General features: G+C 50.4%; 2 protein-coding genes across 7 annotated transcripts in view; one reads left to right on the top strand and one right to left on the bottom strand.

Moving 5' to 3' along the window:
• Ndf (Nucleosome-destabilizing factor) overlaps window positions 1-20890 on the bottom strand; it is a 114680-nt gene that overhangs the window by 63901 nt on the left and 29889 nt on the right. The window lies entirely within an intron of this gene.
• On the top strand, window positions 2691-20870 carry LOC144174163 (uncharacterized). Of its 4 annotated transcripts, none has more exons than XM_077702665.1 (5): window positions 2692-2975; window positions 3632-5605; window positions 15809-15888; window positions 16197-16327; window positions 20268-20870. In XM_077702665.1, the coding sequence occupies exons 2-5, from the start codon at window positions 3644-3646 to the stop codon at window positions 20384-20386; spliced, it is 2292 nt and encodes a 763-aa protein (XP_077558791.1). In that variant the 5' UTR covers window positions 2692-2975; window positions 3632-3643; the 3' UTR covers window positions 20387-20870. The 4 variants fall into 4 exon arrangements, with proteins under 4 accessions (XP_077558790.1, XP_077558791.1, XP_077558792.1 ...); XM_077702666.1 differs by having other exon boundaries at window positions 2695-2975; window positions 20761-20843; XM_077702664.1 differs by lacking the exon at window positions 20268-20870 and having other exon boundaries at window positions 2691-2975; window positions 16197-16479.

The raw sequence follows: 20890 nt of genomic DNA, 5'->3' as shown, positions 1-20890 counted from the left end.
TTAAGCCACGCCCCATTTGGCATTAAATTTCACTTCAGATAGATGAACCATTATTACTAGCGTGCAACAATTGCCCGTCCCGCTATCGGACGCTGCTTGGACACGGACACGGCGACATGTAGCCTGCGCCGCCACTCCTGTAGTGTCGATCGTCCCATTCCCACCGCTCCCAATCTCGCTGTCAAAGGCAGCAATAACTCGGCGTTTTACAACACCGCAATGAGTCCGAAATGCCACTTCAAGCCCGCACCGCGCCTCACACTCAAGGCCAAAACACGCCGCGGCGAATTCGCGGGCACCACGTTGTTTTGATGAACTCCCTTCTTTCGACTCGCGCAACTTCCCGCAACCGATCAAACGACTAAATGTAAACAAAGCCACCCTCATAAACCAAAACCATTGTAGAAATCGGCGAAGAGCACCCTGCCTGAACCACGAGCAGCTGCTTAGGCCGGTGGTCATGTTTTCCAATCTTCACCACACCAAGATGGCGGCGCCCAGTAATTAGTAGTGTCGTTCCAGAGATACGGCGCTCCGAAAATTGCCGTTTTTTTCATCAACACGCACAAGTAGTTTGTCACCTCAGTACACATAAGTAGTTTTTCTACTGGACTTTGCAATGGTTTTCGATGGGAAAACTTTAAAAACTCACAGAACATAACAATATATGTGACTTTCGAAAAAACGGTCTCGGGGACAATTTTATGCGGGTTTTTTATTGAATGATTAATCAATTAAGCCTTTACAAACAGCATCACCTTGGAGATGCTGGAAAATTATGCCAGCTGTAAGCATTTTTCTCCGCTGAAACTGAAGGGAGCGTTAAAATCCTTGGCTCTCTGACCGTTTTGGAGCAGTTTGGCGCAATTTTTGCAATTTATAAGCTTTTGGAGCAGCCGGGCGCAGAAAAACAAATTTGTATCAAAACTGCGCAATATGCGCAGCCGTCTCACCCCTGCAGCAGTATTATCGCGACCTGCGATATATGTTTTGCCAAACAGCGGTGCTGAAACAATAACTGGAGTCGTTGAACCCGAACTATCACCGACTCGCAAATGCGAATGGCTATCGGTAAAGACGATTTGCGGGGCGCGTTTTCCAGCCAGTGACCTTGAAGCGTCCTCGGGGTAGATTTCGCGGCTACGCAACTTCGTGGGGTCACATGACGATGAGGCGATTGGGACATCGCATCATTTATATAACACAGCCTTTGCCGCGAAGCGTTTTCACGCCTCACACCGACCGCCATGCTATGCTGCCGAAGCTGACTGTATACCGGCGCCGACGAAGACAACGCTTAGCTTCTTAGCAGACCCTTCACGCCGAAGACTGTTTTTTGCCTACAGGGTCCGAGGCTGGGATTGAAGAGCAGGGGCGATAGGACCGACTCCTGCGGGGTGCCCCTGTCTGGGCCGCTGTAAAATTACGAGACGGTGCTTGGGACGATCGAGTGACAACGCCCGCGCTTTTCAACAGCGCTTGGTCTGTGACGAAATGTAGACATTCACATTCAGCTGCTACAATGCGAGGTTGTAGCCAAGAAGGCACCACCCGTGCTCGCTTTCGTTGCAGGGTTCCCTTTCTAGGCGCCCGTGGTCAATGCGCGGCTGCGTAGAGGTTTGCTTGCGCAGCATGTCAGCCAACGATGTGATCACTACGCAAAAATCACGCGACGGCGAGCCACAGCGGCTACCAGCTAACTCGTACCAATATCAGCGGGAATAGCGTATTGCTCAGTCTGAGGCGCTAGCACGACGAACCGGTAACAGTGCCTGCGCGAAGAACAGTTGCATTGCCAATGTCGCTAGAGTCGTCGCAGCACGGTGGACGGCTCCATAAACGGTCCCAACAGCCGCTGTCGGGGACACGCGGCGGGGTAAAGTCAGAAAGGACGAGCGGTTATTTCGCCCGTCCCCATGCGAAGCGGCACCGCGGTCACGTCCCCACCGGGGCCGCGGTGATAAGCGGCGCAGCGAACGAGGAAGAAGCAATGAAATAAGACGACGCCGGGGCGATGACGGCGGAAAAAAAAATTAAAGCACGCAGGGAGGGGAAAAGCAGCACAATCGAACCGACTCTCGTTGGTGAAAGGCAGCGCGGCCCCGTGAGCGCACGTCTCGCGTGCATCTCATTGCTGCTAATCGAGTCCCGCAAGCGAAAGGGTTGAATTTTAATGCTCTGATTTCCCCCTGACAAACTAACGAGGAGCGAGCACGACGGGCTTTCCTTTTCTTCAGTAAAAACACCTGTATTACGAAACAGCGAATTGGTTAAAAAAAAAAAAAAACATGCGTTTCGGGAAATATGCTGGTAGCGATCTATTTCGATGCGCTGCGGCGCTGTCATTGGCATGCTGGCCGGAATTTAACCGCCGAACTCCCTTTCGTGCTAGGGGATTACGCAAAAATGAATCAAAAGTCAGAAGATAGGAAAAAGCGCCATTCTTCGAGACGCTTTCGCCAGCTCTCGGCTGCGGCTGAAAGGAACGCTCGCATCTCCCGCAGCAGGTCACAGCGCGAAGAACCGTTTGGAAGTCGCACACAGCGCAGTGCCGTGTGTCAGCGCGCGCCGTCGAAGGGGGGGGGGGGGGGGACGACGAGTGGCACAGCATGCCAACGAGGGGTTTCTCGGCGGCGTGAAGCACTGCACATCCGCGGGAGAGCTCCGGAACGCACGACCGCGGACGAGGGGGAGGAGGAGGCGGCGGCGCGGCGCTCGAATCGAAAGAGAAAGGCGTCAGAGCAGCCTCCTCGCCCGCCGCCGCCGCCGGATCGGACGGACATGTTGGCACCGCGCGCACAACAGACGGCCGGCAGCAGCGGTCGCTGTGCTCATCTTCCTCGCGTACGCAGCGCGCCCAAAATGATGTTCTCGGCTCGCGGTCGCACTCGTCCACGATGATGCTGAGCCGGTCGACGGTGCGAGGAAAGCGGCCCAGGCTAAAGGGAGCGCCAATGCTCGTCGAACCCGTGACGGTAAGGCCCGCCGCCGGAGCGACCCCTCGGCAACCTCGCTCTCCTTGGCTGCCGCTACTGGCGGGCAATCGGGGCCGCTGGCGTTGCGCGACGCGCGGCTTGCAAGCGCGTCGCACACCGGAACAGCAGGGAAAAGGGGGGCACAACCACGGCAGCCAACAGCGCTTCGCTCGCAATGGGTCCTCGAGAAGGCGGCCGATCGTGGGGGCAGTTTCGCGTAACGAGCGCGCTGCATTTTAGGCCTAGTGTATCGGAGCTTGTCGCCGAGCGGTTCGCAGTGACGGGAGGCGGAAAGAACCAGTTGGCACGCCGCAATTAAAAATAAGAACGGGATAACCGGTGGCGTAATACGGCCGAGAACGCCGGCGGCTCGCCTGTGCGTGCACAATTAGTAAATGACTCGACACATAAGGTGATCCTATCGAAAATCCCGTGATGCATGTATTTACTTCGTTCCAAGTACAGCACAGCTGGTTTCCGTCCAGGTGCCGCGAGAATAAGACTAGAGACGAGTTTTGATCGGGTGGCCCCGTCAGCGTAGGTACGCAAAGCCTCGCACCTAAGCGAACATGCTCTAGGAAACAGATCGAGTCGATAACCGCTCGCCTTGTTAGCTGCGCGCACGGCTGATCGCGCGCGGCTTATTTCTCTCGCAGGTGTGAAAAACAATGCAAAAGAAGTCACCGGCGAGAGGCGCCACTTTCTTCGTCTGCCTCTCGCTGCTGTTACCAAGTGCCATTGGCGGGCAGGCACCGCCGAACTCGGCATCAGTCGGCCCTGTCCGCCAAGATGGCGCGCCCAGCTGCCCCCGAACGTGCGAGTGCCATTCCATGGACCCTCCGGCGGGCGCCCTGCGAGTCCTGTGCACTGGACAGGTCCGCAGGAGTGTGCCCAACGACCTTCCGCCGCAAGTTGCCTCGCTCGATCTGTCCCGGAACAAGATCCGAAGCTTCAACGCCAGCGAGCTGGGCCCCGCGGACTCTACGCATGCAAGTTACCTGACGCAACTCAGTCTGCGCCAGAACCTTATACAAGAGATCAACGTAGATAGCTTCCGGTCGCTAGTCTCCCTCCACACACTGGATGTGAGCGGCAACGCAATCCATGCCATCCATGTAAATAGTTTCGAGGGCCTCCAAGCCCTCTCGGTGTTAAACCTCTCCGGAAACCATTTGGACCAACTGAAACACGAGTGGTTCCAAAGCCTTGCGAACTTGACCGTGCTCGACTTGTCGCACAACAGCATACGCACGCTGAACAACGTTGTGTTCTGGTCGCTGAATCACCTAGTGCACTTGCACCTGGACCACAACAGCATCAGTTCTGTGGGGCTGCTAAGCCTGAAGGGCCTGGACTCCCTGAGGTACCTCAACATTAGCCACAACCACATCCCAACCATACAAGCTGGCACCCTCCGACCAACGCCCGATCTTGATGTGCTGGACATCAGCCACAACCCCATCCTTAGCCTCAGCGAGGCCTTCATGCACGGGCACAATATCCGCCAGCTGTATGCCTCGCATCTCCACAGGCTTTCTCGTCTGTCAAAGGAAGCCCTCGTGGGCCTTGACAGTGTGCAGGAGGTGGTCATGACCAACTGCCCGGCACTGGAAACGGTGGAAAGTGGTGCATTCTCGCCACTCGTTGCTGTTCGCAAGCTGGACTTGCGCTTCAACAACTTCACCACTCTCCCCACAGGGTCGTTCGACTTCCTAGTGCGAATGGAAAGGGTCCAGCTGAACGGAAACCCCTGGTTCTGCGACTGCCGTCTCTACTGGCTCCTGCTGTGGTTGCGTGACAATGTGCGGGCTCACTTGCTGTCACCGTCAGAGACGCTGTGCGCCAAGCCGCTGAACCTCTCAGACATCACGCTGCTGGATGCGGTGGACAAACACATGGTCTGCCGCAACGCCACCGTTGTCCGGCACACCACCCAGGCGCACTTCAGGCTTTTCACTTCGGCTGTGCTCTCGTGCAGTGTCGAAGGTGTGCCCGCCCCTTCCATCACCTGGACCACACCGCACAGGCACCGGTTTAACTGGACCGCCGAGTATGGTGCATCCATCGGAAACTCGTCTCTCGACGGAGCGGCAGTCGCGGGTGGCGAGGCGCCGCGGTTTGTGCTCCTCTCAAACGGAGACCTGCTGGTGCGTGATGTGCAGCGCGGAGACAGTGGACACTATCGATGCACAGCGAGCAATGTCCTCGGCCACCACACCGTGGCCATCCAGCTGACTTTGGACTACGACTTCCTGGTGGACGTGAAAATAACCAGCATACTCGTTGGGTGTGCGACTGCCTTCAGCTTCCTGCTGGTCACGCTGGTGGTCATGGCGGTTAGTGCCATACTGCGAAGGTTCGGAGTGGAGTGCCCGTGCTGCATGGGAGGGGATTCCCCGCGTGCACGCCAGCTCTACCGCATGCTGGAAAGCCTGGAGCAGTACCGCTGCCAGCAACTGGAGCGGCTACGAGAAAACTACACCAGCCAGGTGCAGAAGATCAAGGACAACTGCACGCAGCAGATGGAGAAGATCAGGGAGAGCTACTCCGGCCAGTCCGATCGCTTGCGGGACATCTGCGACTATGGCACAGCGCAGATCACCAGCATACGGGATAACTACTACTCGCAGGTAAGAACCGTCTTGATTGAACAATTTGCAGCACTTGATTTGGGTAGTTTACCGTATGCTCTTCCTCGACAGGCACTTCTTAGGCCAAGCGTGTCAGCGTTCCTTGCTTTAAGATATTTGCCTGTTCTGGTCCGTCTAGGTGCAACGGGTGCGGGACTACGGTGTCAGTCAGATCGACCGGCTGCGGGAGAACTATGTGTTTCAGCGCAACCGGATCCGCAAGTTCAGCGCCCACCACTTGTACAAGCTGCGCGAGAACTACAAGCTGCAGCAGCAGCACCTCAACAAGATTCTGGAGAACCTCAACCTGGAAAGCTGCCGCAGTGTTTGCGCACGGACTGACTCCATCATCTTTGATGCTGTCGATATTGGCCTCATGCCTCCGCACCTCGAGATGCTGCCCCCGCCACCAGCCATGTTGCCGCTCTTCATGGATGAAGACGCGGAGAGCCAGATCTCTGCCTACTACACACCGGACAGCCTGTCCGAAATGTCGCCCGACGAAGTGGTCCTGCAGCCAAACTTTCCGGACCTGGACTGTTTCCCGGACTTTGCCGCCGAGCTTCCCGCCGCCATGGCACCGGACGAGGAAGTGCAGTGTGTGGTAGACGACGCGCAGCCGGGTCCCAGCAGAGTGCCGGCCACAAAAGTGACAGTGCACCTGGACTCCAGCCTACAGGCGGCAACGGCTGCATCCGAAGTGCCGCTCCTGCAGGAGGACAGCTCGCACGAGACTGCCGTGTGATTGCAAAGTCCATAGTACTTAAATACAGGATGAACTGTGTGGTAACACTTGTGGAGTCTCTGGCATATGCAGCCCGGGTTCACTTCTGCAGCTTTGCACTCTCTCTCTGAAACTCGCTAGGAAAATACAGAGATCAAGTACGGAAGTCTAGGCCCTTTTGAAGAGGGGCACTAGTATGCATTGCAGGGATTACTCGGCCAAAAACTGAGCAAAACTCCTTTGGGGGTTGCAGTGGCTGGGCTCTCTAGAAAGGCCCATTCAAGTGCTCCTGCCGAGACAGGCTGCACCATGCCTACAGTCGCATAGGTTGTGAGCTGCATCGCATATTTTCGTACTGGTGTCTTAGAGGAGCGGTACCAACAAAAGTGCTTTCGGTGCAAATGTCTGAACAACATATCATGCAAGAGGAGAGAGAGAGAGAGGGAGAAAGCACACAGACAAGTAATACATGTATCTTCCACAAGGTACCCACCTTCCCCCAACCCCCCAACAGCTGCCGCACACCCGGTTTTTAGACTTAGTCGACAAGTCAAGTTTCTGTGATAGAAGGGATGATGCATCCTTTGCCCTCAGAGGACTGTGGTAGTGCGCATCTGCTGCCTCAACACTTAGCTGCCCCGAAACTCGCACACCCAGGTAGTCCAAATCGCTAGTTCAGGGCTGGTTTGTCAAGCGCATGTTCTTCGTTACTGAAGCCCGAGAAATGGTGGCCGTGCCCGGAGATGAGCTTGTGCCTGTGACGATCACAGAATGCACTGTGCCGACGGGCGCATACATACGTGCACACCATGAAGAGGAGGAATTCTATGGTGCAAGCAACTTTTGTTTTGTACTTTTGTAGGAATTATTGTTTCTGATTGTGTTTACATTATGACATTGTTTAGGGTGTCACCGAATGAATGAGTTTTTTAAGTGTTCCTTTATTTTTTTTTTTCTCTTGAAACAATAAAACTGTACCTGCTTTTCTGATCAAGATAGTTTACCGTATGCTCTTCCTCGACAGGCACTTTTTAGGCCAAGCGTGTCAGCGTTCCCTGCCTTAAGATATTTGCCTGTTCTGGTCCGTCTAGGTGCAACGGGTGCGGGACTACGGTGTCAGTCAGATCGACCGGCTGCGGGAGAACTATGTGTTTCAGCGCAAACCGGGTCCGCAAGTTTTGATCTATGTAACCAGCCGAGACATGAAAACTTCTATTAATGGCGAAGGACAAAGTGTAAGCACAACGATGTATGTGTTAAGACTCTGAAACCTCAATTTTATCGGGAAGCAAATTGTATTTGAATGCAGCCAACTAGCGATGATCACCGATTGCAGTGCTCGTGTGAAATAGCCCTTATGGCATTATATTCAAATAATCACCCAAAAAGCTGATGGTTTAAAATATTGTCTTCAAAGAAAGAGTGGTTAGTAGTACTACCCTTGTCTTCAATGCTGCTCCTGGAGGCTCATTTGACAAGCCATTTGCACAGAATGGTGCATATTAGCGGGTGCACTGCATAGTGCAAAAGCTGTTTTGACCATTAACTGCTGAAGCTCTACGCTGAAAGTTGTGGTGAGGTAAAGCGAAACCACAGATTGGAAAAATGACTGAATAAGGCTTAAAGGGGCCACGCAGACAAAACACAAGTTTGGTTCATTCGAACTTTGAACGTAAACTTTCCTCAAATAAGCTATATAATTAGGAAAACAGGGTATGGCCATGCGACCCACTAGCTCATTTCCTGCAACAGAACCTATGATGTCATATGTGCCCAGCTGTGCAATTGGATGAGGTCGGCAAAAGCAAACACAAATTAGGTAGGGCTTATAAGCTTGCAGAGAACGAGCTATCTGCACTTACATTTAGGGCACGTTCTTTTTATAGCAGTAGTAATGGTGGGGTAAACAGTGGAAATTTCGAAATACATGAAAAATAGAATTAGCGACGCATACTGCTGCTGGTACTGTGTGCACTATGCTTGTTTTAGCTGCACAGCACTGTGGCACTTTGGGGTTGTCTCAGACGACACTGGCCGGTTAGTGTAAGCGACGGTGCCGTATGTGACCTTATTCGGCAAGCGAAACACCATGTTTCACAAAACAATTGTTCTACCTTAACAAAAACAAGCCAGGTACAGATACGGCCAAAAACAAAGCAAAGGCAGAAAATGGCCCTTCGCGGTATGGTGGCGCCACCTAAGTTGACTAATGGTAAACAATGCTTCGCAATCGACTCCAGAGCGATACTTGTGATGTCATTGCAGACGTCGCGAAAACACACGATTTGGCGGGAGAATCAAAATTTTACCTTAAATTGATTAATTTCTCAGTGAATTAAGCATCGTTTGCTTTATCAAATCGTTCGGATAAAACAAACATTTTGTCTGCACGGCCCTTTTAAGGTTGCTGCTGGGACTGTAAGCTGAAGTTGCATTTAAGCCTGCTACATACGCTGAGGCCAGAGTTACTTGACGTAGGAGTTGTGAAACTCCCTACAGGCCCCATGCATCAAAAAGTGACCCTATGATTGGTCCACTGTTCTGGATTTCCCCATACAGTGGCTCCATCTATTGCTGACAAAATAACTATACAACGCGGTTTGCCAAACGACGACCTGGGCGAAAAACGGTATTTGGGTGCTTACGTAAATTTGTTGTGCCGAAGAAGCCCAGCGTGCACAACCACGCAAGCGTTTTATATGCACCTGAACCAAGAGCAGCAAAAAAATGCGTCCGTGTGTCAGCCAAATGCGTTGCTTCCTGCGCATTGTCGTCTGCTGTGCGTCATCGGCGGTCTTCCGGCGGCAAAAAATAAGAGTTAGAAATTCGCTTCGACGGCTTTAGGCAAGCTTTGAAGGAATATTTAAAGCCACTTGATCAGCTACTGGATTAGTTTTGGCATTCAGTGTGATGTAGGCAGAGCCAGAACTGCAAATTTAGTACTTCAGGTTGGACCTATGTTGTGCCGAAGTGCCCCACAAGCGCCATCGGTAGAGGCAGTTGCGCAGACGCAGAAACTATCCCAACAAAAACCGCACTTAAGCGCTGAATAACTTCGGAAAGTACAAAAAAGTATGAACCTTTAAAATGAAATTTTGCGTTAAAGTGTCAGTTTGAATAATTACTGTGTTGTTTGGATAGTGCATGCGGTGGCCGCAGCGGCGTCACCATACGTACGATCCAAATAGGGGGGGTCCAGGTGCGGGCCGTTTTTTGAAGCGGGGTTTCGCAACTGCCTACATCGAAGAGCTCTGCGCTGAGGCAACCTGGCTCTCAGGAAATGCACATGGGAGCTTTGTCCTTATGTTACGTATATTGCAGATGCAAGCTCACATCACGTGTGTTGGTATTCGGCGTTGCCAGATAAGCGCACACATTCCACACACCGACATGGGAAAGCCACGAACTTTCACTGTTGGGTCGCTGCGCAATAAATGACACGGCCTCGCTCTGTTCAAGCCTTGCGTCTATCTTCTGCTGAAACCGTTTGTGTCCACACAAATGGACTACTGATGCCAGCCAGCAGGCAACATAGCGCAAAAGCGTTCATGCTTCACAAGACCTGCGCCAAACACACGGACCGGCACTAAATTTATTGCAAAGCTTCGAACTCAAATTGAGCATTAATTGTGGCAAGGTTATGTATCTTTTTCAGCCAGCTGCTATGCACACAAATGCATACATAAATTGTGTTCTTTTCCCAAGAGCAACCAAGTTCCGAGTAAGATGACACAACTGAGAGAGTTCATGAAGACCCGTACTTGGGGGGAAAAAAAAGCGTGAGAAGCGAGGACAAACACACAAATGATGGGGCGTAGCGTTGTGACGCAGCAACTCATTGCTGCATCATTTGTACCATTTCTGCAGCCGTGTGCATGCCTCAGGGTTGTGCGTATTTTGATGTTCTTCCCGATAAAAACTAGTTGTGAGTTGCTCTACGTATCAACGTGTTTTTCGCCCTCATTTCTCATTTTTTATTTCCCCTTAAACATGATCAATAAATAAGCTGCAGGGAAAATGACACCCGTGTATTCTACTTTCACAGTTCCAGGATCGATGCATTGAATCGTGCAACATTGGAAGCGAAGCATTTTCAACGCAGTTTGATGAGGTTGCATCGTGCAAAGGGAAATTGCACGATTCACACGCCCAAGTTTTTGTTTGCGTGCACTCTCCTTTTACTTTCTCAATTTGTTGGGGGTTATTTGCAACGAACTCAAGATTTGCATACTAGATGAACTTATCATTCCTCTGACGCAAGGGATAGCTAGGACATCTTCCAACTGGAGCCCCATAAATGTGCTTCCCTTGTGTCGTGACTGGCAGGAACTGGTTACCACATAACCACTATGGTGGAGCCCCTCTGCAGTAAATCCAAGATGGCTTTAACAAGTCCTTAACCGACAGACGCTAGACGTATTCCACCTAAACGCATGACACACAGCACACCCCAGTGGATGTCACATTGAAGGACTGCAATTGGGAAAACCGACTGACCTTTCCCCCCCCCCCCCCCCCTGATAAGTGGGCTCTTGTCCTTAGCTTGGTAAAGAGGACAGCAGAAATACTGCACTGCACCTAGCATTCCACAGTGTTGCATTAGCTCCCTGTAATGGTACTCTTCAAATGTTTACCATCCCAAAGTAGCTATGGGCTGGGTTCAGTAATTTACATATTTTGTAAACTCCAACTCGGCTTGAATTTCTCACTGAGAAAGTGCACAAGGAATTGAGGTTGTTTCAAAGGAATTCCGAGAGATTCTACGGTGCTGGCGCAAAAATGGGAATGGTGATGGCATTAAATCACGCCCACCTTCCCCAGTAGTTTTTCAGACTGGCACCGTCAAGATTTGTGGAACCATACATTTGGGCAGACAAATGGAAGCCTCACCATGTGAACCTTTTGAAACTGTTTGCGTCTGCTTTTTTAGTAGTACAGAGGCATGTGGCAACGATTTTTAATTATCACTGCAAACATATTTAATTTCAGGTCTCGGCTGTTAGCAGGTGTAATTATCACCAACCGTCAGGTAGGCAAGACGGCAGCTAACTGCTGTTGAAACTATCAGGGGTGGAACTGGGTACATATGTTTGGGAGCACCCTGGGAGCAGGCAAAATGGCATTCTGGAGCAGCCAGAAAGGGTTTTTGACAGGATGTTGCCAGCCCCTGGCAATTAAATTTAATCTATCTACCATGTGTCAGGCATTCTACCGTGCAATAGAACCTATACCCCAAATCAAGAAAGTTGATCTTGCACATCTGGCAATTCACAGTATGTGGAGTTATTTTATTCATCTTTGGACCCAGCACCTCGTTATCACCGTTCAAAGGGTAAACCTTGCACGCAGAGTCGAAGGGGATCAGATAACAGGCCTCGCTTCGTGTCCGAGAGACGACTGTGTTAGGCAAACTCACGACAACATTCCGTAGAACAAGGTGTTTGCTTGCGTTTTTTCTATCGAACAATGGTTGTTCCAGTGCGTGCAAAGTGTATTCGCCCATCATGGAATGGCGAGAGTTGACAAACGTACGCCGTAGACTACACAATGGGAGCGTTTTGGAAGGCATAATTAAGGCTGTACCATCCTTCACAAATGCAAAGCTAACTTTGAAGTTCACAGGCGAAAATCGAGTAATTACCTCACAACAAATGTAATTAACAAGCGAGGGCAAAGCGTGCAATACGCTGTTCAATACAAGCAGCTACGCTCATCAAAAATGGTCAACTAAACTGAAGTTCACCTCCAATAAACTGCAACCTTTCACGGGAGTGTCATTCTGTTTCCTATCTGTTTTCCATGAGACACCAAAATGTTTTGCTCTTTTTTGGTCATTTCCCATTTATTGTGATGCAGTGGCCGACCCCGCAAATAAATCTAAAGTGAAGGCAAGGAAAACGCGTAGTAGATTAGGCTTGAATCTGGGCCGTAGTACTTGCGGCCTTAGAGCCAAGAAAAAGAGAACTTCCATAGTTTTGAAGCCATAATCGCATTGAAACCGAAAACACGACATTTTAGCCAAGTTTCTGGGCACAGGGCATCATGGCACTGCGGCGCAGGATGGCGCTGATAAACGAGTTAGGCGCAATAAGGGCGGTTGGGCACAGGATGTTGCAGGTGAACAAGTTTGGCGCCCAATGGTGCAAATGGCACGGCTGTTCCAACCCTGAACTATGGTAGCAAAGACGTCGCTGCCTAGCGTAAACCGAAATATTTTTGAAGTTCTTGACAAAAACGAGGAAATGTGTTAAGGCTGACAAGATGCTTTGTTTTGGGCCCACTTCCAATAAAGGACAGCGCCACTGCATGGCCTTGACGAAGATAAAATTTTGAGGCAGAGGCTGAACACTAGGTTGGACAAGAGTCTTGATCAGCATTGCCATGCAGACAAAACACAAGTTTGGTTGATTCGAAAGATTGCCTCGTTAGAATCGTACTGACACCACTCTTAACGCTCACTTCGCTCAAATAAGCTTTATAATCAGGGAAACAGAAAATGGCCATGCGACTTACTAGCTAATTTCCCGCAATAGAACCTATGATGTCATGTGACCAGCTGTGCGACTGGCTGAGGCCAAAGTAAAACACAAATTAGGCATGGCTTATAAGCTTGCTGAACGAGCTATATGCCCTTAAATGTAATGCGTAGTCATTTTACAGCAGTAAGAATGGTGGGGTAAACAATGAAAGTTACGAAAATACGCGTAAACATGGAATTACCGATGCGCTATGCTGTTGGTACTTGGTGCACTACGCTTGTTTTAGCTGCACGGCGTTCGCCGCTTCGGAGTTGTCTCACACGACACTGGCCGAATTGGCATAATCGACGTTGTCTTACATGACTGTGTTTGTCGAATATACCTCATGTTTAACTAAATGATTACTTGTTACTGTAACCAAAAGAAGCCAGTAGCAAGTATGGCCAAAAACAACGGCAGACAACGGTCCGCAGCTGAGTATGGGAGTGCCATCTGGGAGGACTGACCGTACGCAAGGCTGCAGAGCCTAATGATGCACTGGAAGGTCATTTAAATATCCGTCCCCGTGACTTCACAGCAGACGTCACGAAAACACGATTTGGTGGGAGAATCAAAATTTCAACCTAAATTGATTAATCCCTCAGTGAATGCGGCATAGTTTGCTGCCGGACAAGCGCTGGGGGTTATGGAACACGAAACCTTTCGAATAAAGCTATATTTTGTTTGCATGGCCCTTTTAAACAGTGCTTGGATAAAAAGCTGCAGAGTTTCCACTCACAGGGAGTTCTACTACTTCTTTCCATTCAAAAAATTTACACCATCTTCCCGCGAGGGGAACCATGGGGTAGATGCAACGCATTGGGGGTTGCCGTTGCGTTTCCGTTATGTTAGCGATGTCAGCGTGTGGATTGCTGTTGTGTATCCTATTTACGCAGCATGTTCACCTCCGATGCGTCGCATCTACCCCATGGTTCCCCTCGCAGGAAGATGGTGTAAATTTTTAACCGAGCGCAAGCTGCGCGCTAACGCACAGCTGGCACGGCGACGGGAGCGAGCGCAGCCGAGCGCAAGCTGTGCGCTGACATACAGATGGCGCTGCGGCGAGAGCGGCAGAGCGCGCAGCTGCTGCGGCGAGGAGAAATGCGTTGCATCTAAAAGCCTGTTGGAGGCACAAGGTTCTTAGCCTATTTAAACGAACTGCCTTCACCACCTAATGCACACTGCCCTGTGCATGCAGTGCCATTCCCGCTGCCACAGACACTCTGGTAGGACCTTGCAAACGGCAGCAGAAGACAGGGCTTGGATCAGCATATTGCTGGCAGGCCACAAGCCATTAGTCTTTGCTGCACCCTGCTTAGCAGGCAATTGTCCTAATTCGCAGGCACTGCTCCAGAAATGGCCCGACTGAACAACACCCCGTTTTCAGCAAGCACTTCTGCACCCAAAAACAGTTCCCTCCGCCGAGAGGAGGTGGTAGCATGCATGCTTATAGGGTATTAATAAAGGGAAAGTAATTTGATATTGGAAAGTGGTGCACAGAACCTACTACCGTATAAACCGGAATATAGGTCGAGTTTTTTCCCAAAAAAATCCGCACAAAAGTCACCCCCCGTCTTATATAGCGGTCATTGACCGAATGTAAATCGTTGTCTGGCAACAATGTGCAAGCGTAGTCCGTCGCCAATCGCCATCGCCATTCGTGTCGGACTGCTCTCTCGCTCTATCAGGCCTTTATTTGATTTCGCTTTTCTCTAGTTTTTCGTCTTTTACTCGTCTATTACGCGTGCGTGCGTACATTTCTGTACGTCTCTGTTCCGAGATAAGTGGCGGCAGTCGACGCCAGTTTACCACGGCGTTTAAGCTGACGGCGATTGAGTCACCGAGCAGAATGGGAATATGGCGGCGTAACGCCAGTTAGGCGTTTCAGAGAAAAGTGTGAGGTACTGGCGGAGCCAGAAAGCTAAGCTGAGCGCGTGCAACCCCCGAAACCGATTGTTCTGTGGACGTCAAGCGGTACACCCCGAGTTGGAGAACAAAGTGGTGGACTTCGTCCGGGAACTTTGTCCGGGAACTTCGCTCACGATCGCTCCGGAGGCCATGCGCGGACCGGCTCCGCGAACTGTACAATGAGTGGATAGCCGGCGACAACAAAAAGACCTATACGGGCCGGTTGCGACCGTGTCAAGCTGGGTGTCCTTCACTGGGCAGTCGCTGCCCGACGACATGGTTACACGAGCGTTCAGGAAGTGCTCCATCACCAACGCGCCTGATGGCATGGAAGATGACAGTGCGAAGCAGTCATCCTCGGACGACTCTGAGAGCTCGGACGAGTGACTTCGGCAGGCATAGTGAGTGGCAGTGACGGACGGGCGCCGAAAATAAATATAGACATTGTGAGTGCGCTTCTGTGCCGAATTATTTTTTTCGTCAACATTTCCCACCTCAAGGTAGGGGGTCGACCTATATACCGGGTCGACCTATATACCGGGTCGACCTATAATCCGGTTTATACGGTAGCACGACCGTTTGCTTGAAACTTTGAATATGTCAGCAAACGGCTGGCACCCAACAAGCCTGAGGGAGTTCATTTAGGACACGCATGCACGCACACACACACACCCAGACACACTACAGGTACCTAAAGATAGGGTCGGGTGACATTGTGGGTAGTGGAAACCTCACTCCACCCTTGCATCACTGGGATGCCCATGGGTTCCTGGTTGTCTTGCACAGCTTGGAGAAGTTTAAACTTCTTTCTTTCTATTCGAATTCCCTAAGGCTGCCGCGTGCAGCAGCAGTTTTCCAAATATGACACTGCCATACTTGTGCGGCTGGGTCCTTGCAGGCATCACGAATGTTGTCTTGAAATGCCTCAAAGAAGGGGTGGGGGAGCATCTGTCTTGTGCAACCACAGGAATGCTGGAGGTGTATCCCGTTGGGGAAAAAAGGGGCGACGCATTTTGGTCATCTTGTTCCTTGCTGATGCTTCTTACGCTGCAGAACACATCCAGGCACGGGAACAGCTGCACTGCACATGTGCTGGCTCCTCTTGCCCGACGATGCTTCATGAGTATGCACAGGTGAGAACAGAGGCATCATGGGCTGTCGTAGAACGTATGCGTCTTGACGAGCTCACAACTTTGCTGCAAAGCGCAAGCCAGCCAGCTCAAATATACAGCTTGTCATTTATTGATTTGATCCCACTGTAATCATACCTTGTGGCTTTTTCTTCTTTCATTTCTTGCCTTCACTTGCTGTGATCACTGAAGTGAAACTCGGGATGATCGTTTGTCAGCCATACTGACAAGTTTGCCTGTTGCATTTCACCTCTGCAATTTCAGACGCTCTATTCACGCATCCTCCCTCTGCTTTCACTTTTATTTCCTAGCCCCGGCTGCACATTTGCAGGGATACCTACTGCGGCACTGACAGTACCCAAGAATAACAAGGCAGGGTATGCCTACAACTCGGAGCAAAAAAAGTCCCGACACTGCAATGCCGCCTGCCCCTCTTTTAAAGGTATTTGTAAATTTCATAAAACTAGCTACCTCTATCTAAATTACACGGCATTTCAAATGCTTAACGCACAGTCAAACCGCACAACAAACACTGCTTCAACGGAATTTCCACTACAACAAAGTACAGTAATCCCTTGATATAATGAAATTGCTTTTTTCGAAATTTATTCTGGTCCCAACCCAAACGCATGCATTTTGGGCCGCACTACTCAAAGCGCACAAAGAGCTTGACCCGCTTAAGAGCGAAGCGAAAAGCGGAGGCGTTGCCGAGCAGCAGCGAACCAAAGGCGAGCCAGGCTGTCAACATGGCGGGTCAAGGTAAGCTGGTGTTTCCCCTGCGATTTTCTCGAGCTGGTGATGCTCGATTCGCGCCATCCCACTTTAGGCAAACGGTCCAAATGAGTAGTAGGGTCATTGTATTTCGTTGCTAGACATTGGTCAATGGTGTGGACGCAACGGTGCGCAAACACTGACACTAGAACCGTAGAATGAGCAGTGTCGTCGACAATGTGGCACCAAAAAACACAACCTCAGTTTCAAGCCACGGCATTTGCGGCCCTTTTCAGCGCGAAACTCTCATAGGGTTTCATGACACCTGTACGCCCCCTTATTAACTCTTTCACGACGGCGCCATAGGCAATCGGAAGCCGGCGTCCGATGATTTTAGACATCCTGCAAAATCTGAAACCCGCGCTCCACAGACAACTATCGCCATCTGGCGTGTTCATTGGCAACTTCTCTTTCAATTTCGGTTTCGTTTGTTTATGTGTCTCGTGTGGTGCCGGCGTAGCAAGAGAAATTTGAACCGAAGGGGGAGGGGAGGAGGAGGAGGAAAAATGGTGTCGGGTTCGCGCCGCGCTCCGCACAGTCGGACTGCTGTAGCAAGCACTTCGGCAGCTCCTGCTGTCCATTTTTCTGATTCCAGCAGCATTGAGGGGTCAAGCAATGATGTGGGATCTTCAGATTTCAGTTAGGACGACGAAGCTCCGGTTCAGGTGCCTCGCACTTCAACAAGTGCTGGCAGGTAATTTCGTTGTGACACCGCGCTGTATTTATAAACAAAACGTGCTTCTTATCTGACGACTGCGGTTTTGATTTTGTGTTTAGGGTCTTGAGAACGTACGGCCGGGATATTTTGCCAAATGCACCGCGCCGTATCGTGCTATCACCTTCAAGATAACCTGGCGCTCGTGTCAGATTAGCGCTGCAGGGTTCAGGTGCGACGCTTGTCGAGAGCGCTCGATTTTTTTTTTCTTGTTTTTTACCACCGAACTGACAAGAATTTTGTCCGAGGACACAAAAGAGTATACCGTAATTACCCGATTCTAACGCGCATTCAATTTTCCTTAAAAAAAAAAAAAAAAAAAAAAAGAACTTGCACCTCCGATTGTATCACGCACGGAACTGTGTGAGCAAGAAAAACGAATGCGAGAGAAACGGGTGATTTATTTCCCGAAGTAATCTCACTCATCTCACTCCTCGTCGCTCTCCGCTGACCACAACATCTCGTCCTTGGTGCCGTCAAGCACGTTCGCGATGCCACACTTCTGAACTAACGTTCAACCATGGTCAATGGGATCGTGGCCCACGCCTCACACGCCCATCCCGCCAGCTTCTCCAGAGGCGCACGCTTCAGCCGACTGCTCGTTTTGAACGCGTGAGAGCCGCTGCTGCCATTGCTGTTATCAAGCGCGCAAGTGGAACGATTTGACGATTTGTGTGAACGCCGATAGAAAAGCCTAGGCGCCTATGCTTTCTGCGTCCGAAAAATCGTTGCTAAAAGCTTGGGCGCCTCTTGACATAGCGATGGCGATGGGTGGGACGAAATTTCCGCTGTTTCGGTTTCGTATCTGATTCTAACGCGCATGCAATTTTTCGACCCATTTTTCCGGAAAAAAAAGTGCGCGTTAGAATCGGGTAAGTACGGTACTTGGATGTACGTTTTACAGAGACTCCCTCACCCTTGAGTGCCCTCGCGGCGTGGCACAGCCGTCAGTTGCACTAGGTTGACGGGCCCTCAAAAATCCAAAACTTGGTGTACACAGTTGATTTATACCGTATTTACACGATTGTAAGTCGACTCGAATGTAGGTCGACCCCCACAAAATTGCATCTCTCAAAAAAAAAAAAAATGCGAGCGCCGCCTAGAAAATTGTATCACAAAGAGAAGCTCTACCGTCAACCTACACGGCGTCTCTACCCTACCATCAATGATCGATGCTCCCACAAAAGCCGTGCGCTCGCGGTATGCGCGGTAGATGTTAAAAAAGAAAAGCTTTTGTAAAAGCACCCGGAATAACCATGCGCTATGGGTTGAGCGGGAAGAGCACACCCGCTGTGAGATGACAACCATCGAAGCAACCGGCAGCGGCCACAGCCACGCGATACCAAAATAAACAACATGGCGGCTGACGGAAGCGGCCGCGCGCGATTTACTAACCTCCCACCATCGCGTCGGCGTTGCGCGGGCAACTTTTTCACGCCGGCGTCGACGATTCCCCACGCGCGGCAGCTTCTGCTGCTTTGAAGTTCTACCGTTCTACCTCGGTATGACGCGTGACGAGCGCGGCAGTGGGAGCAGCCTGATGACTTGCCCCAGCCGGCTGGCGCTGCCGATGTTAAGGCTTACCACGGTGGCGGATATTTGATTGGCGCTGTCCATAGCGGCGCGGATAATGCTTTATAGTGTCGTTTTGGACCACATTATCAGCTCCTTTCCTGCACAAACGTCTTCGTTTGAGCCTTCAGTGATATCTTAAAGAGCGGTTAAAAGCGGTCGCTGGAGCTACGCGCACCTCTTCGTGGCTGGTGACGCCGCCATGTTGTCGCCGCCGATCACGTAGCGCGCAGCATGCGGGTAGAATTCGCGGCAGCTTCAGCGCGGCGCATTTCCGCGAACAGAAAACGCCCCATGCGGTTCACACTTTAGACCATAACCACGGGAACGAGGGTGCAAAGCTGTCCCCACCTCGTAGCACCCCCGATTTCTCGTTTCTCTTGCCGCTACTAGCGGTAGATGGTTCGACTTCGATTATAAGTCGACCCCCCAACATTGGATTGTCAAATTTGAAAAAAAGGGTCGACCTACAATCGTGTAAATACGGTATATTGAATCATAGCCAAGGAACGTAGGAACAATTTGTATATCTTAAAATACCTGAAATAATTTTTAGTTTCGGTAAAAGTGCCGATTTGTGTTTTTCGGATACTTTTCTTGGGGGCTTTTTTCTGATTACTTGACGAATAAACTGTAAGTAATTGTACCTTTAACAAAACTGCTGGTTTGTGTTTGGAAGAGCAATCTATAAGCTACAATTTCATGCATAGCAATGCTACGTGGGTCCAGTAGCTCAAGAGAAAAAAAATGTTTGGTGGAAGCACCTAAAATCGGCCGTTTTCCCGCCGTAACGGAAGAGTTAAAAAGGCCACTGCTGCTGCCACTTTTTTTTGGACGGCAACCACCCTCATGCAATGTTTGGTCAAATGTGAGCAGGGGTTGCTCGCGCCCGGCAAGAACAGCGGGCCGGTTGCTGGTCTGTACTTAAAACCGGCCGTCATTGGCCGGTTTTTTGGCCTTCGTGCCGTGATTACGTCCGTTTTGGTGTTTTATAAGCGTCCATTCAACGACTAAGACTAAAAATATGTGTCGACAAGCTGCGCAAAGACACGGAAGCAGAGAAAATACACGGGCGAACGCACTGCGTGAGATGAAGGGTGAACTAAGGGAGGAACAAAACAACGAAATGCTGCCGCCGTGGTTAGCAATTATACCGAGCAATAACCAAGCTCTCAATAACTTTCAGTAGAAACGGTATGTTGATTTCTCTCTAAGAAAATACTACAATAAATGGCATTGCATGTCAAAAACATGGTATTTTTTTCAACACAAATGAAATATTCTTTTCCCGTTTTCTTCTTTGCCGTTTTTTTTTTTTTTTCAGGAAAACGTGGCAACCCTACTAACATGGCAAACATAGGAAAACCAACCGAACCATTTTCGTTCAAACGTTTTTATAACCAATCGTATCTTCTAACAAGCTTTTACTGTAGTCTGGCCTAAGCCTGGCCAATCCCCACCTCTCGCTTTTGTACCTTTCATCGCGATTCCTAGTCAGTTTCCAATGAGAATGCCGTGCTAAGAAAGGCACTACAGGACGGGCAGTAGCCGAATTAGAATGTTGTGATCGCAACCTCTGCCCTCTTTTGCCCACGCCTCTGTGTTGACGTCGTGCACAACAACATAAGTTGGTACAGTTGAACCAACTCGCAAGAAGTGTTAGGTGCTAATTATACAGCGACTGGTGATCAATCGAAGTTCCTGCTAGCAATCAGTACACCATTACAGAGCAAATTCAACGACAAAGCAGACGATCCTGTGTGTCCACCGAGGTGGTTTCAATATGCGCATTTGCCAACATCTTTGGTTTTACCCAGCTAGATCTCCCGTGATTGGACAGTGGAGAGCTACAAAGGTGCGGCCAGATGGCTGCTGCTGTTCTTAACTTGTCGCTGAGTGCACACCTGGAACAAACACCTGGCGGCCACCCCATGGTTGGTAACACCG

This window comes from Haemaphysalis longicornis, unplaced genomic scaffold (genome assembly GCF_048455015.1).
Source record: "Haemaphysalis longicornis isolate Haplotype H1 unplaced genomic scaffold, Haemaphysalis longicornis Haplotype H1 scaffold_3, whole genome shotgun sequence".
NCBI lineage: Eukaryota > Metazoa > Arthropoda > Arachnida > Ixodida > Ixodidae > Haemaphysalis > Haemaphysalis longicornis.
This window is presented reverse-complemented; position numbering and strand designations above follow the sequence as displayed.

What these genes read in the sequence shown, in the direction of transcription:
- LOC144174163 (XM_077702663.1), top strand. Translation starts at nt 3,644, where the DNA reads ATGCAAAAGAAGTCACCGGCGAGAGGCGCCACTTTCTTCGTCTGCCTC. An exon ending in GGGATAACTACTACTCGCAG is followed by an intron (nt 5,606 to 5,744) that starts GTAAGAACCGTC and finishes TGGTCCGTCTAG; the next exon opens with GTGCAACGGGTGCGGGACTA.